The 17,166-nt window shown below is 38.5% G+C and overlaps 2 protein-coding genes across 4 annotated transcripts in view; one reads left to right on the top strand and one right to left on the bottom strand.

Moving 5' to 3' along the window:
• LOC143354813 (pikachurin) overlaps nucleotides 1-17,166 on the top strand; it is a 294,755-nt gene that overhangs the window by 97,818 nt on the left and 179,771 nt on the right. The window contains exon 2 of the mRNA XM_076789159.1: nucleotides 6,477-6,593. Within this exon, the coding sequence (XP_076645274.1) occupies nucleotides 6,477-6,593 (117 nt within the window). The remainder of the gene's footprint in view (nucleotides 1-6,476; nucleotides 6,594-17,166) is intronic.
• On the bottom strand, nucleotides 771-3,726 carry LOC143354791 (pancreatic triacylglycerol lipase-like). Of its 3 annotated transcripts, XM_076789113.1 has the most exons (8): nucleotides 3,569-3,726; nucleotides 3,271-3,325; nucleotides 2,580-2,719; nucleotides 2,255-2,494; nucleotides 1,627-1,824; nucleotides 1,365-1,524; nucleotides 850-959; nucleotides 771-789 (listed from the first exon to the last, which is right to left on the bottom strand). In XM_076789113.1, the coding sequence occupies exons 1-7, from the start codon at nucleotides 3,621-3,623 to the stop codon at nucleotides 887-889; spliced, it is 921 nt and encodes a 306-aa protein (XP_076645228.1). In that variant the 5' UTR covers nucleotides 3,624-3,726; the 3' UTR covers nucleotides 771-789; nucleotides 850-886. The 3 variants fall into 3 exon arrangements, with proteins under 3 accessions (XP_076645228.1, XP_076645227.1, XP_076645229.1); XM_076789112.1 differs by lacking the exon at nucleotides 771-789 and having other exon boundaries at nucleotides 809-959; nucleotides 3,569-3,725; XM_076789114.1 differs by lacking the exons at nucleotides 771-789; nucleotides 3,271-3,325 and having other exon boundaries at nucleotides 809-959; nucleotides 3,569-3,695.

The raw sequence follows: 17,166 nt of genomic DNA, 5'->3' as shown, positions 1-17,166 counted from the left end.
GTTTTGTAGCCAATATCTGTACGAAATTTCGACGAATCAGACGATGTTGGGAGTCAAAGGGCGAAAGTAATTTTATTTCTGCAATCGGGCTAATCCCCGAGCTTCTCGAGAAACGGAGGTATTTTAGAGTCCTCGAGCATGATTCTTCTCGTAGGAACCGGTACACTGGTTAACGAGAAACAGAGAAATTGCGTCGGGTGTCTTTGAGAATTGCTGGCGAAAATGGTTTATTGTTTCAATCGGACGATTTCGATTGGATTTCTGTTTGGTCCCTGTAACTCCCGGGGCTAGAGGAAAATTATAAGAAAAGTTGACTATTGTTTAGTCTGAACGAAAATCTCAAATTGATAGACAACAGGGAAAAAGCAATATCTGGAATTCTGCGATACACAGACTACATACTTTCTATTTTAAAGAAAATTTTTGATTGAAGGTGACAGACTAAAAGAAATGTATCAGGGACCATAACTGTTATAACCAAAAAGAACAAAAGTCATGGAATAACAAGTATTTCATCGACTAAAATTGTATTGGTTACAAACAAGGATTATGAGATAGTACGGTACATAGAAAAAACCACGCGATGCATATTCAACAGTTACAGATTGGAATACAGAAATGTGTGTATGGTGGTCGCTTGAATAATCCTACACGAATCGTGGTGTGTTCAAACTTTTGCTGTTCATTTTATTGTTCCGAATACAAATCGTATGTTCCTAATCATATTTTTTTTTTTAAACGACAATTTGTCATAACAATGTAATAAAGGAAATAAGGTTTCCAATACGACTTCAATAATTTTCCACGAGTCTTTATTGCTTGAAATACACACCGTCCGTTTATACAGACATTTTCGCGAGAATTGTAATCATGCGTAATACAGTAATCACGATCGTGTCCCTTGCAGTCCTTTTGCGAACGGGCTTTGTGAATTTGTGTGCAGGTAGTAAACGCCCCTTCTAAAATAGAAATTATCACATTTACGAATTCACCCTGTACATTAAAATTTTAAATATGAATTATTTTAAGTCTTTATTTTAAGATAATTAAGTCTCATGATAATGTATCTCTTCTTCTAATAATGATTGTACGATGCAAATAATATCGTAATATTAAATTCGTTCAATTCTTTCAGTTTCATTTATTCAACATATTTCATCTATTCATTTTTATCATGAAAGCATAAGATCTGCGAAAATTTTTCTTTCTAAAAATACATGATCGTTGATCACAGAAGGAGGTCCAAATTTTCCCGCTCCAGTTAATAAATGACATGGATGGTAATCATTAGTTCAGATATTCACGTGACAACGCCATCGCGTGTAAAATGTGTCTTAATTGAAGGAAACTAAAGTAATACTAACGCAGTGCTTGGTGTATCAAATCCCATTTGGACTATATCCGAATAATTACACGAATTCGTTTGGAAACTCAAATCGTCGGCGCATTGAACGCCCAAAAATCCTAATGGATTAGTCACTGACTCCGCATAAAACCTCCAGGATCTATGATGACTGCACAAATCTGTAACACGAAGAACAATAGATACCGATATCAAAAACATTCACAGTGCATTACTAAGTGCATCTGTTGCAATGAAAACAGTTGTGTACGAAAAGTGTGTACCTTCGTTCGAAAAAGGTATACTAAGCAGGGGACAACCAGGTTGTATTTTACGTCCATAATTCGGATGGAAATTCACAGAACCAGAGTTGTACGGATTACCGTAAAACAGCTTGTCAGTGTGTATAATGTCGACGAACTTAGCATCGCTGGCACTCAAATATTTTCCGGTGTAAAATAGAGGACCAGCTGGATCTAAACCTGTAAGAGAGTATTGTATCACGCTAAAAAATCTATGCTAAAATGGTCAACACTTCAGGGATAATGTCTGAGGAATTGCCGATATTCGAATTCTTGTAACTTTACGATAGAAAGTTGTAGTGCATTCTGTCTAGGCTCATTCTACGGCTTGAAGCCTCCAATTTCGCATACTGCAAAGAATTTTTTTCTGAAAAAATTTTATCAAAAACAGAACGCACTGTGAATTCGAAGATTGGACTATTTCCTTTAAAATGATTCCTGAAAAGTTGCGGTACGATTTTTTATTGCAATTTCATTTCAGTTCGAGTAAAATGAGTGACAATACAAATCCTGAAAGCAATCTCGCAAGTATGATCTCTCTATGGTCTATCTAGTAATATATCTACCAAACTATTCAAATACTAGTTGTCAAAATAGCAGCATAAGATACCTGTTATCCTGGGGAGAATGTAGTTCAGGAAGGCACTTATTCGTCCAGATACCTGTCCACCGAAGGAATGTCCAATTATATGAATTTTATACTGATCTAAACCACTAGCTTGTAATTGATTTAAACTTTGACCTATAGCCTGGGAGATTGAATCAATTAATCCCACAAGAATTAAGTAATTGTTGGCTGCAAGTTTCCCATAGTCGATAGCAACCACGTTTATATCCGTTTTAAAATAAGCTGCAAGAAACATCATTGTCATTAGCAATACGGTGAATTGCATTAGCAAAGAAATTGCGTAGAAACTTTCAAAATCACGACTTACCGTCCGTTACTGTGATGACACTATTGCTGTCCACGGTTTCGCCGTATCCGTGAATGTAAAACATTGTCCATTTAGTCAAATCCAATTTAGGTATAAGAAGCGTGACATTCTTGATATTAACGTCCGTGTGCGAGCCATTTCTGAAAAGCGTATTTTGTTATAAACAAGTCGACACTCAAGCATTATTCGAAGCAACAGAAATACTATTAACCATGTTAGAATACAACAAGATAATACGAACAATTCATTTGCATATAATCGGACGATGAAAGTATTAGGTACACAAATTAATTTGCGGCTCAGATTCATTAACAACTATTTGTCTTGAATTGGACAGAAAGTCTTTGCACATGTTTCAATGTTTATTTACTAGGTAATTCTACTTCGTTAAATTGAAATTAATAAAATAGAAGTGCTGGCTACTCTATTCGAACACATTCCATCATCTTACAGTGTTCTTACTTTACAGTACAAAAGAAAAAACATATTAAACTGAATGTACTAAATAAACTAAAAACTACTAAACAAACTTACAATGAAGTAAACGTTTAGAAAGTGACGAGGATTATTTTGGAGAGTAGAATATATTTTAGTTGTTCGTAAACAATTAATACATTCGAGGATAAAGGGTTACGCATTGATTTGTACACCTAATAATTAGAACGTATATAAAAAGTATATAATTAGCTACTTATTGTAGTGTCGGAAGAAAATCGTGTCCGTTGATGTTGACTGGCCTAAAGCACCTGTAAACAATATTAATGTACAATATTTTTGATACAATTTCTTCATATCATGTTCTATTTATTAACACATGACGTGCCATAGCTAAATGATCAGTTGCACATTTTTTTATTTTACAATTATTATTACGAAATTGCATCCACAGAAAGTTATTAAACAGTCTTCTTCTCGTTTTAACCCTGTGAAGGGTTAAAATGCTTTTTGCACGAAGCCCTTAAGACCTACTTAACTCGTAAAATACTCACATGTCAGGGCAACACTAATAACACCAAGGGAAATAAACGCGCGAAAGTTCCCCATGTCGAAGGAAATCGAATATATCAGGTCCGCACAATTTCGAGTCGCAGCCTGACGATTCTATTCCCGGTCGACGCAATATAAACCGATTGAATAATTTATGCACTATCTTATTTAAGCAATACTATATGTATCTACAGAAACCACACATTTGCATCCACTTATAAACGAAACATTATTATGCTGTGACGTAAACACAAGTGCATAATGTTGCCTTTTCTATTATTCGAAGACAGGCCTTGTTTACGAGATGATTTATGGCTTTTATAACACAGTCCTGGAAATTAAAACATTTTTCATATTTTGCAATATCCGGATCGAATCCGGAAGCATAATTTCTCTACCACGCACACCTTTCGAAAAATATCGGTATTTATCAAAACGCACGATTTTGGCAAAAACTTAGGTATTACGTGAAAACTAAACGTGCGTGGAACTTCCGATTTGAGTCAGAAGAAAGATGGGACTCTCCTCTGTATGTCCATGTAAACAATTACATATTTTTGTACTTTTTAATAGTTGTAAGTACTTGTTAAGTTTGTAATTGAGCTGACGCGGGCATTTTATAAGCACTATTTTTAATACAACAATTCTACAAACGTTTCTGGTAAGGAAACCAGTCACGAAAAATATTTGGTCGGTTGGTGTATTATCAGGCCAATTTTGTTTGGCTGCAATTTCGTCATAGTCAATAGCACGCTTGTATCTGTTGTCGAATAAGCTACAAACGTCGTTGTCATTAGCAATACCAAGGTCGCATGAGTTAATTTTTATCTATGAATTGCATTAGCAAAGAAACGAGAAAACTCGATGTCTCGAGTACAAAACGATTAGTCCTGAATATTGTTTAAACTTTCTGAGTTATAAGTGTGAAAAGTATGGTGCAGTGTGAGCTGCAACAATAGGCTGTGTTTACGACATATTTTGTGATTTCTGTAACACAGTCCTAGAAATTAAGACTATTTTCATATTTTTCAATATCCACTGGGCGATTCTTATAGAGTTTCTCGTTCTAAAATCGAATCCGAAAGCATAGCTTCATAAATATCGGATTTTATAAGAACATATAATTTCGGCAAAAACTGAGATATTAGAGATATTAGAGACAATAAAAATCTACAATAATTTTGCTATTTATCAACAAGTATATTAAAGTTTTAAAAAGAAATTGATAGTGAGCACCTGGGGTACCCGGTTTGTTGACACAAGGATTTAATACAAATGAAGAGAGTTTAATGTTTTAGCTAGCTTGTCGATTTGCATGCAAACTGCTATTTTCATGGGCCGTTCAACACAAACGAAAATGAGGAGCATGTTTAGTTCACTGATCAGAGAATTCTTCGGTGTCAGAACAAATTGGTGGTGTTCGAAGTTGGTTCAGAAACGAAGGAATTGCGAAAACAGGGGGAAACCGCGAAAGCTGGCCAGAAAATTAGCAGGACCCCGCTAGTCGGAGAAAACAAACGAACCGAGCATTCATCACGAAGACAAACGAGTGGCCATTGTTTACTAATTACGATATACATTCCTGCGGTGAAAATAAACTAATCTAAATATAATTCCCGATTCACAGAGGCGCCTATAATTAAATCCAGCGGAGTTAATAATTGCATCCAGTCTGGCGGTCTGACGTTCATTACGTCAGCGGTTAAACGGTGATAATTTCTCGGAATAGTAAGGCTCTACTGTCCGTTTTTAACCGTATCTTCGGGAACACCGCGGTAGAGAAGCGGTTCATTTATCTTTGAATTATTCCACGGCAGCTGAAACGCTGGCTCAGCGTCGCTTCTTTCCGAGAGGGAGAGAGGATTTCTGGAGACGCGAGCGGCCGTCGCGACGCTCCCGATCGACAAAGCGACCGCCCCGGAATAATTCACGCTTAACCGCGAACTTCCTGCAGGATTACAATTTCCTGGTCCTCGTAACGGCACGCTCTATATCCTCTTACCGTCCGTCCGAGCCACGATTGCCTCCGGCAGTCGATAGCGACCGTCTTAAAGACTTACCCACATTCCAGCAACATTAAAAACTATTGTTCGTGAACGAATCCATCATGGACTTAAAAATTGCAGCTTTCTCTTTACAACGAGTCCTTGGATGTTGATGTACCATTTTTGTTTTATTTAGCTATTTGATGCAACAACAACGATGACTTGTGTTCGGTTGAATCAACCCCCCACACTGTGTTTCATACTTTTGTCAAGCTGACTGTACACCTTTCATTCAAAATTCCATAAAACAACAACCAAAAATCGTAAAGCAATTTTTAAGCATTCGTGGCAGAGGGGAAGCTTCGGTATTCAAATCTGTGAAAGATTCATTTGCGAAAAAAATTTGTCAATGTTTTCAGAGCGGTTTGAATTCGTGCTATTTCCAAGAGAAAACACGTGTATGTTAAGAGCATGGTGCTGGTCTATTCCAAAAAGTGATTTCAATTTAAAAGTTTTCGTTATGCACAGGAATTAACAGTGTTGCAAAAGTCTACAAAAATTTTTATAACATCCCTAGTACGTCTATCTAAATAATAGTCTCACAAATCTGTCTGTAAAATAATTCTCGTGCAGTATAATAATTTTCTAATGGCCATACGAGTGCTTAAAGCGATTCCATGGTACATGTCTGTTCGAAAAAGTGATCTAGGTCAGAAAATTGTGTTCTATGTGCCTGGTCGTGATTCGAAAGTGTTAATTGAGATAGGGAAAGGCAAAGTCCAGTTGATCTATAGAAATTGACTCGGACTGAGTACATATTGGAGCTTTGATCCCCAGAACCAACTTTGATCACCGTTTCCCCCTTTAGTCTCCGACGATGTACCTCTACAAATCTCTCACGTGCTGGGAATTGTTTGCATTTCAGGACGATGCGGGCACTGGTCACCGTGTGACCAGCTCTGCTACGACCTTCACGACGGGATGTACGAGTGCGACTGCCGTCCCGGCTATAAACTTGATAAAAATGGATACAGTTGCTCCGGTGAGTAAAACCACGTCCAGTTATCTTGTCCTCCATTGCAATTCTCTGGCCGCGTTCCTGCAGACTTCCTTGTCCAATTTGTTTGTTCGACGCGTTCCACGGAATTGTTTCGCTAAATGCAAAAGAAGACACCGTTTTCCTGAGCTATTCTAGAAGCCGGTGCTTCATCGAAATAACAATATTTCCACAGAATTTTATAACACTCTGCTGGCGAGCAAAATTCGAAACATGGGAGCGCTGGGAAAGCTCGCTCGTTGCAGAATACCTGCGGCAGAATATTGAAAGAATCGCGATTATTTGTAAACGAAAATAACTCGTGATATACAGTGATATACATCTATTACATTTTTAATCATTTCCGGTTCTGTTGTACTATTCTTGTTCTGTCCTTTTCCACAATTCACGAACACCTGAGGGTGGATCGCGCTGGCCACTTTTTTCGTAGTTTAATATTTTTGTCTGAAACGGCTGGTTTGCGTTTCTTTTCTTTCACTTTGAACCCGATTCAATTCAAGGAGCGGCGAATATGCCACTCACTTGCATTTACTCCAACGTCTTCAGACCGAAGACGATGTGCAATTTCACGTGCAGCTCTGTCAGAAACAAGTTGCAGTCTACCGTTTCTTGAAGAAGTTGACACACTGCCATAGGTTTTCTTTATTCTTGCAACCATCGTATGACTTACACCACATTTGACTGCAATTTGCCGTAGTGAAAAACCTTTTTCGCAAAATGAAATGGTACTGTTTCTTTTATCTGCACTAAGTGGTTTCATCTTGACTTAGGCGTGTCAACTAACTTTCAAGTAGGAGAAAAACTGTGTAAACACCATTATATATAGATTGTTAATATTATCTAACATAAACTGTTATGTTTTGTTTATCGCATTCACCATATGATTATTATTACATAAGCTTTACCATTCAATTGAAAAATAGGTTGCATTATCACGTTTTATGTAAAACTAGCCAAGGGTGCTTACACTTTCGTTCGCCACTGTAATTGCCAATTACATTTATATTATTTGCGAAAATTGAGGAAATCGCGGTTTCTGAAAGAAAATAACTGAAATCGTGATAATTAAATTTATAGTATCTCGGTATTGATTATTATAAATATAAGTTGTATGGCTCTAGTTGTCTGCTTTCGAAAACAAAAGAGAACAGTTCGCAGCGAATTTTCAGTCGCTCGCATTTGAAAATATTCTCACCGGCAAAGCTAATATAGTGGGCTTTATGAAATTCTATGGGAGCATTACGACGAGCCAGCATTCCCCCAGATGCCCCTGGAAGGAAAAGAGTAACTGGAGAATGGAAAATACGATCCGGCCCCTCTGCCGTCGCGTCGTTCGCGAATTCGCGATCGATCTTTCACCTTTTCGGTACCGTGGCTCCGGGAAAGTTCAAAGGAGGATGTTTCCTCAGGAGGACCCTCATGGTGCACCAGATTCACAGGGTGGTTATATGCATATATGTACTTATTCCTACTTCACAATTTTTCCATGAAATCATCGTTATCATTTCGTTTCGGTTGATTTTGTCCAGTCCCTTCCTTTGCTTGCGTGTCGTTATTAATGAATCAATTAATGTATAGCTTAGAGACGATTTCATAGGTGATTGTTCGATGCGCACTGTATTTGATGCATTCATTTTAATTATTCCTCTTTGATTTACCTGGTGGTCGAACTAACCTCAAAATTTCACTAGACCACACGTTTTTACTTGTTCGCACTTTTCACCGTGACTTTACGGAACTATTGCGAAAATAAATTTTCACTTATGCCCAAATAAACGTTAGAGCTGCCTGGGCCCATAACCTGTTAGTTTTAATATGAGATTACAGCGGATAACAAACGTGTTAAATAACGAACGAACGAACAGAACAGAACAGAACAGAACAGAACAGAACAAAAAAGAACAGAACAGATCAGATGCCGCGGCAGAAAATACAAAGCAATATTATGTATATAATATTATGTACCCCATGGCCGTTAAAAGCGTCGCAGCTTTCCCTTTTTTTTCGCGGCACGAGTTATCGATTTCTTAATTCTATAATCGGACGAAATTTTAGTTATAATTTCACTATTTTCCAGCCGATTTATTGGTTCCCGCTTTCCCGCGACTATTAAAGCGATCCGCTCATGCTTTGCGAGAAAGTTGATCCTTTCACAGAGAGTGAGAACAAATTTAGAACCACGGACACACGACACTTGCCGCTTAAAATAAATCCAAACTGTTAAATCAATTTTTGCTGTACCCAAGCGTTCTCATATCTGGATAAAGCCTTCGTGAAAACATTCTTCGTTTATTAATATCGAACAATCTATCCACGCGTTCGAAAAATCTCCCGTCACACAATTTCAAACCGTTCTCATGCACAGAACCATTTCGTATACATTTTTCGAAGCTCCACATTTGCAATTAATCGATCTTCAGCGAGCTACGGAAATTAAATTCCTCGCAAATTAACCCAAATTACCCGATAAGTTTTGTCAAGAGAAGTGTGATGTAACCTGACTTATTTTGTAAGAAATAATTTTTCATTAAAATTACGTTTGCACAAAATTTTCAAGTTTAAGATCATATCATGGTCATAGTATAATACACTGTTGAATTCGTCTCAACGTCATCAACAATCCTATGATGTCCAAAACAGCATTTGTTCAGATTTAAGAATATACGCACATGTAGGTCACCCAGTACTGATAAACTTTTGTCTAAAACAGTGTATAATTTCACTACCGGAAATGCCTAAAAAATGGTGACAAAACTTAACGGGTAGACCCTGTATACCTGCGATTTAACAGATCTCAGAGAAGCAACGAAGACTTCACATATCCCCTTAAAAAATCATCTCGGACAGAAATAATAAAATCTTTCGGAGCAGGTATCAGAAACACTCCCACAGCGGGTGGTAGCAAAGAGAGTCCTACCAGGGGATGAAGTTCTTGTCCGTAACACGTTTTAGATAAGTCCGAGGGCGAGAGGCAGCTGCGCGGGGTACGTAGTCCTGTAAATTTGTTCACTGTCCGGTTTTTGCGCGAGAGATGCCTCCGCGTCGTCTGTTCTGTTCGCATATCCGAGGATGGTAAAAACGGACCTTGGGGTCCGTTCGAGCGCGATAAACGCGCAATCCGACGTTCCATTTCGAGGCGAGACACTTTCCTTCCCTGTTCCACTTTTCTTTTCTTTTCCTTTCTTCTCTCTCTCTCTCTCTCTTTGTCTCTTTCTCTCTCTCTCTCTCTCTCTCTCTCTCTCTCTCTCTCTCTCTCTTTCACTTATCTCCCGGCCCGCTACCGGCGCAGCGGATGCCTGAGATTGAATCTTGGCCTGGCCGTCCCGTCGATCCCGTCAAAATCGACTCACCCCCGATCGAATGGGCTGCTTCCTCCTCGTGGAAATCGCTTTAAGCAGTTTCCGATCGCCGACATAAAGTTTCCATGCCCGGGGAAAACGGTTTTATGTTTAGTTAATGGCGCGCGGAAACTCGCAATCCGCGAGCTTCAACAGGAAAAGACGATTTAGTTTGATGGGGGAGTGCCGGAGCGGTTGTTTGGATGATTAGGGTCATCAATGTTTGATACTATTCCGGGAGAAGACATTTTATTAGAAGGAAATGGGAAAAGTTGAATGTGTGTTGGAAGGATTCATTTTCTTCTGGCTCCAGTTTGTTCGTGGCACCGTTTGACGCTGCGATGGATAAAGACAATTTATGATAAAAAAACAAATGATTTTTTTCTGCGTGCTTTTTGAATTGCTTTCGGAATTTCACTGGAGACTAGAGACAATTCGTTTGGGAGCGTTCATATTGTCCTGGCTTCAGTTTGTTCATTAACCCAATGATACGCTCTGTGAAATGTACATATATATTCCTCTAAACAATTAAACATCAATAAATTGACCCAATTTCTCGGGTTCGTAGAGGTGATCCTTTAATCTCTTTTGAGGAGTTCCATTTATTAGAACATTTTGTATAAACTCGTTGTACAATAGCAATATCAAGTGTGATTATATAAGAGTAATTAGAACAATCTCTTCCAACTTGATCTACTCGAAGAGAGCATTAACGACTGAAAAATTGATTGAAAATTACAAGAGAAAGAAAATGAAAATTAAAAGAGAAAGAGGAAATTAAGACAATTCGTTTGAAGAATTCATACGCAACGTCTCATTACAAGATTCATTTAGACCACTATTCCTCTTTTGCGTGAAACAACGCGAGTCCAAACATTGTTGCAAAAACTCCCATAAATTCGTCGAGAAACGGCATAGAATTCCGGTCAGCGAACTGCACGGGACATCGAACGCGAGTACGACGTCGCAACCAGAGATTGCGATAACGTTCCAGGTCTAACTACTTCCGATAAGTTGCCAGAGGACCGGAAGCGCATCGAGGCGGACGTGGGGGCGTCGCGACGCTACGCGTCCCTCGTTCTGGTCTCTCAGCCGTGTGCAAAATGGTCCACGGCAAGCACGACACCGTTCACGCGCGAAGTACCTCCTATCAAAGTTTGGTTTTGCTCGTGGCTCCCCGAACCTGGCCGCGATTCGTTTCACCGGGCCAGAGTCCTCCTAAACCCGTCTTCCAGTTTGCTGGAGGAAGCCTACGTCAAAGCTCTGTGGCCACTCTGTTGAATTAAACACGTGGATTTTCTGTTGTTCGCTAGCAAACAGTTTTAATACTGTAATTTCTGTTACAAAATAATCCTTGAGATTTTTTAGGAATTTTCTGTCACCGTTTCAACCCATCAGAATCACCAATAAACCGAACTTTTGGTAACTCACTTATTGGTAGCTGGTAGCCTAGCATTTCTAAAAAAGAAACATTGAAAAATATATCTGAAAAAGTTGACGAATAAGGCCTAAACCTCTACCACAACTTCAAGTGTTGCATACACTATATAGCCATCCAAAAACACCCACAGATATTTATGATAGAAACAAATTTTAGAGGAAAACATTAGTTGGTTCGGAGAGACAAATATTATGATAGGCAAAGAAATGATTTCAAGGTTATATTTTTTGTATCATTCCATTTAAAAAATTTTTTTCTATCATAAAAAACAAGAGAGACATTTTAGATGCTCGAGTTAGGTGAGACAACTTCTATAAAATTAGTACTTTAATCTAAATACGAGAGTTAAAATAAATACGAAGAGGTCCTCCATCGGCGTCCTCAAGTCTCTTCAGCGTTCACCATGAAGAAGTACGTAGCAGAAGGAATTGAAATAAATATGAAGTGTTAAAAGAATAAAGCGTCCCCAAAAGCAAGGGTTAAAAAGTAACATTGAAAGTGGAGGAAACAAAATTGTCAAAAATAAATAAGAGGTCCTCAAGAACGGTGCTTAATGACTAGAATTGAAAGTGAAGGAAGTAAAATTCCCCCAAATAAACGAGAGCTCTTCAAGAACGATGCTTGAAAAGTGAAACGACAGATCGAGGAAATAAAATGCCCGAAAATAAATGAGAGGTCCCAAAGAAACGAGGGTTGATACGTGAGATTGAACGTGCAGGGAGCAAAAATTGAAACTCTGAAGTCTCCCCGGCCTCGTGAGCGTTCCCGGGATAATACGACGCACGTGAATCTCGCATAATGCCTGCCTACCGTGGCGAGAATGTTGTCAAAAACACCAACGCGCCAGGCAAGCATTCGCTAATTACATCGCAGAGGTCCAGCGGGACTTGTAAATAGAGGACACACGGTCCTGCCGAGCGACCAAGTGACACACGGACGGACCAAGTGCACATTCACGGTGCATTGTATGCACGCGCGCATCGACTGTGACCTATCGAGAAAATGTGCTTACATTAGCAGCTGTCGCAGATTTATTTTAGTTTCCTCCTGTGCTGCCTCTTCTCGTTCACGAGGTGACAATCCACTGAAACACTATCGGGAAGACGCATACTACATTGACAATTCATACTATTTCACATGGCTGCCAATACTAAAATTATATGAAGTCAAATTTTGAAGTCAATCTGGGGAACCCAAAGTAATTTTTCTTAAAATTTTGTCTTGATCTTCTCTTCTGATATCTATGGAAATAGTCGCAGTAGAAAATCGTTGAAACAATTGCGTTAACAATTTGGAAAGTTTTGGGAGGTTATAGCTAGGGATTTTATTTAAAAATACTGTCTTATTAAAACGATTAAGAGAAATGAATGTAGGTCCTGTATGTTGTAATGAAGACAGTTTTCATTTTGCATAAAAATTCTAAAGATAACAAATACGGGCATTAGTTGATCTGGAATAAATTGTTAGCAGCAGGATTATATGCGTGGCCGCAATGAAAAGATTTTGAGTATGTCGCTCGTGTTAACTATGCTGCTAAAATTTTGAAAAAATCAATAACATTCTGTGTGAAGGGATCCAATTTATTGAAGATTAAAATTCACCGAGAATTTTAATCGCTGATTTAGAAAATCGATATTTTAGAATTTTGGAACTTCAGAAAATGATCGAAGATCTCGGCATTGGAAAATGAAGTAAAAATTGCAGAGGATGAGTTCCGAAATCTGACGATCTCGTAGCTTTTCTACCATGATTTTGTGGAAGCTAGTTCGCAGACGATGCGACAACTACAATTAATATCGGAAGACGACAGACCTTCGGTGATTATATTCAAAAATTTCCAAGACTCCTCAGAAACGATCTCAGCCATCGATCGGCTATGCCCGACGCCTTGACAATTTCGATTGGAATGCAATTGTCGGGTCGATTTAGAAATGATGCCCATAGTGGGGCGGATTCCACGGCTGCTCGTAATTTCATTATTAAAAAGGAACGTCGACGGCATTTCTCATTTCGAGTTGTCCCGCGCAGCCCTCGCCCCAGACGAATCGTCCGGGCAGTTATTCAAAAAATCCCTCGAACGATGATTAAGACGACCATCCTCGATCAGTTAATGTCATCCGAGAAATTCACCGACCTACAGGAAATCTTCAAGAAACGAGCGAACACTGAACATTCTCGCCGACAGATTTGCTCTGATATACAGGGCGTCCCGTAACTGGTGGTACAACCGAGCAGGGGATGATTCTACATGAAAACTGAGTCGAAAATATAGAATAAAATTTTTTGATACAAGGCTTTGCTTTCGAGAAAAATGAAAGCCGCAAGTAAGCCGAGTACACGCGCACTAGACAAATTTTCAAACTCATTTTTCATTTCAACAGTTACCAGTTACCAGTCATATGTAAAAAATTCAAATATTTACGTTGTGCGTACGTCAAAGGGAATTCGACAGAATTCGCTGTTTGAATAAAAACATTATATTCGGAATAAAATAGAGTTTTACAGTGCCGACAGTATTTACATTGAAACATTTACATTTGCCGCAGATGCGGGAATTTCACGTTCCATTCGGAATATGGGGAGTTTCATATATTTATTCCATGTGTAATTTTTAGTTCTTTCGATTTTTCTACGTTTGACCTTTGTCGGAAATTGCTAGAGGAAATTGGAATTTAAAAAGCCATAGCTCGATGTCTGCTGTTTTAGCAGAATCAACAGAAATTTCTGTTTGTACCAGCTCTCATTGTAATTATTATTGCAATGGATAAAAAAGAATTTTCCAACACTGACATGCATGTAACAATCTGAACCAATTAGTTTATATTAAAATCCATGACAGAAGAGTTAGACTATCGAGTCTATCCGAGTCTATTGTTGTCCAAGTTTCGTTAATTGAGTCCACAAATATTCATGTCCAAATGTAATTTACAATTGACCATTGAACCATTCTGAAGTTCATGCAACATACCACAAAGCTATAAATTGGCATTCAAAATTGCAAATTGCGAAACAAAGCATCGTCCCAATTATATTGATTGAGTCCATAGAAATCCATGTTCAAATATAATTTACAGTTATTATAGTTAGTTATAGTTAATTTATAGTTAGTCCCAATGCAAAGAGTTCCAGCAAAGGAAACGATTCACGACTGTTCCAATTTCATTAATCGAATCCATAAAAACCTCAACAAGCAATCAACGATTTGCAGAAAAGCATGGATCGGAGGAATATTTCAGGAAACAATTAAGCGGGAGTACACTCGAAAGATCGCGCCAAAAAATCTTGTTTACAAGAGAAAAAAGAAGAGAAACGCACCTTGCATTGCAACGGGGCCATGCAAATGTCGCACAGGTGATTAATGCTAAACCTGTCAGTTGCCAGTCGAAATACCGGCACTCGTGTTGCGACAAACATTTATCGCTTGACCCTTAGATCTAATTGCTCTCGATCGATGGAACAGGGATATATACCGTTCTATTTAGACTGCTCGACGTACCTCGATGGTCGCGATAAACACGCCTGAAAGTTTAACTAAACGATGCTTTAATCTTTCAGGGCTGCCGCGATTTTCGATACGCGCGCGCACGTTGCTTGTTCGCTTCGAATAAACTGTTCGAGGTTAGTGTAAATAACGGCGAAGTACTCCGCTCGAATCAATACGCGATTTAATCTTCGTTAATTCGACCCGCGAATTCCCCCAAAAAACTTTTCCTGTATTCGAAAGCAAGAAAACGATTGAAAGAATGATCTGGTGAAACCGATTGTGTCGTAATTTTTGACAAATTACGTGTAAGAAACACGATTTGATTTCTTCTCTTTCTAATTTTGATTTTATTTAATTTAAAAAATCTGCTACAATACAGAACTGTAGGACATGCACTTTCACTAAAAATTTTCAAGAAATTAATTTTTGAATGACAATTATTAGATTTTATGCATTTATAGACAAAAATGAATTTGAAAGCAGGGGCCGAAAATGACAGTTATTCGAAAATTTTCTACGATGAAAATCATTAATAAAAAGTTGATTACTATTGTAATTTAAGATAATTTACACAAAATGTAAAGGAAAAAATTCAAGAACAATGTAATTAAAAAATATCGATTTTTATACTTTTTGATTACAAATAACAGTTATTAGTGTCCTAAAAATTGGATCCTCCACGATAACTGTTATCGATGAAGAAAAACTGTTTCGATTGGTCAAAGCAGTTATCGATGAGAGAAGTTCATTTCGGTCGCTCATAACAGTTATTGATGAAGGAAATTTGTAATGGTTATTATTAAATAGTACAACTTTTATTAGCGATTGAAATAAATTTCTCTCAGCGATAACATTTACCAACAAGAGAACAAATTTTCGGTTACTTATAATCCGTGTTTGTTAATAATACGATGTTAGTCGATGAAATACTGGTTATTCCATGACTTTTTTTTCTTTTTGGTTATAACAGTTATGGTCCCTGAAGAGAAGAAATCAATTTTTATGTAGCGCCCTTTTCTTATAGTTTCTTATACTTAATTACATTGATGTAGACCACCGTGGATGGTTAAATGAAAATGGCTAATTGAGTTGCAGGCCCGAAGGTCACGAGGAAAAGGTCGAATAAAGGGGTTTAACGTGTAAAACACGTGGCGATACGGAGGGAGATATTGTGTCCAAGGGGTGCTTGAATAATCCAACGTCAAAGGCGAGAATATTGTTAGTATCGTGCTTGCCGTGATGAAATTTATCACCGGGGGCGTTTGTTGCTCGACACGGATTGAATAAACCGTAGAAAATCGAGTCGTCGACTGATTAAAAGGACGTTGCTGGTGAGAACGACGCCGCCGGGACGTTCGCCTGCTCCCTTTGGGATTAGAGGGATGTTTTTGAGCCTCTGTAATTCATGATTCAATAGAGACATCGAGTGCAAGCGAAATTTTATATTCAATTAAGTAATCGGCCTCTGAAAACTGCTTTTACTTTGCCATTTCCGTTCGAGCGGTCATATGGCGCTTGAAACATTCAGATTAATTTGTGACCGTGATTGGGAATTATATAGTGATCAATTATGATCAGATGTTCCGTGGATTTAGGTTGTTGCGCGTACGAATGTTTGGCTACAGATGGTTCCGGTAAAATGGTTCCGAATGCTTCCTCGTTGGTATAAGTTATTTAAGTGGCCGGCCGAAGGCGGCACCGAACGATAAATAGACTTTAACGTTAATCGAACAACGGAATCCAGCCGGATGCGGCCGCTTCCGCGGGTAACAAAAGATTGAACCCAAGAGGAACCTCCGGGAGTGTTCATTTCCGCGTGTTTCTTTCGATACTTGAATTGCATTGAAGAAATGGAACGGCGGAACGGCCCGGCAAGAAAGCCAATTCCCACGATACTATCTACACAACGATTCTCTGTGCCCGTGCTATGCTTCTTTTTCATACTACGCCAGCCCCGCCCGCGATTCGGGGACCTCCAGAAATTCGAATTCGACGTCGGAACCCGACGGAAAGTCAAAATTCAACATTTCTTTTTCGTTGGTTTACTTCCGTTCTGGTCTGACCGAGCTCAACACAAAGGATTCGGTATTTGTGTTATTTCAAGAAATCAAATTCAAAGACACGGATTTTTATATATTTTCCTGAGTATTATGAATTATTCAGTGATAAGGGAATTCGACTGTTCTAGTACGGTACGTATTCCAATTTTATTTGCAGTATCAGATTTTCCAAAGTAGAGTGAATTCTCGATACATGTCGACAACAGGAAGTCACTGTACAGCGAATTGTTTTAGC

The sequence above is a fragment of the Halictus rubicundus genome, chromosome 6 (assembly GCF_050948215.1).
Source record: "Halictus rubicundus isolate RS-2024b chromosome 6, iyHalRubi1_principal, whole genome shotgun sequence".
Classification (NCBI taxonomy): Eukaryota; Metazoa; Arthropoda; class Insecta; order Hymenoptera; family Halictidae; genus Halictus; species Halictus rubicundus.
Note: the sequence above shows the minus strand (reverse complement) of the source record. Positions and strands in the feature narration are given on the sequence as shown.

Bases quoted from the DNA above. Each gene is read 5' to 3' on its own strand.
- LOC143354791 (XM_076789113.1), bottom strand. From the start codon at position 3,623: ATGGGGAACTTTCGCGCGTTTATTTCCCTTGGTGTTATTAGTGTTGCC. The intron at 3,326-3,568 runs GTGAGTATTTTA...TATTGTTTACAG, and splicing joins TATTAGTGTTGCCCTGACAT to GTGCTTTAGGCCAGTCAACA. The intron at 1,825-2,254 runs GTATCTTATGCT...ACTCTCTTACAG, and splicing joins CATTCTCCCCAGGATAACAG to GTTTAGATCCAGCTGGTCCT.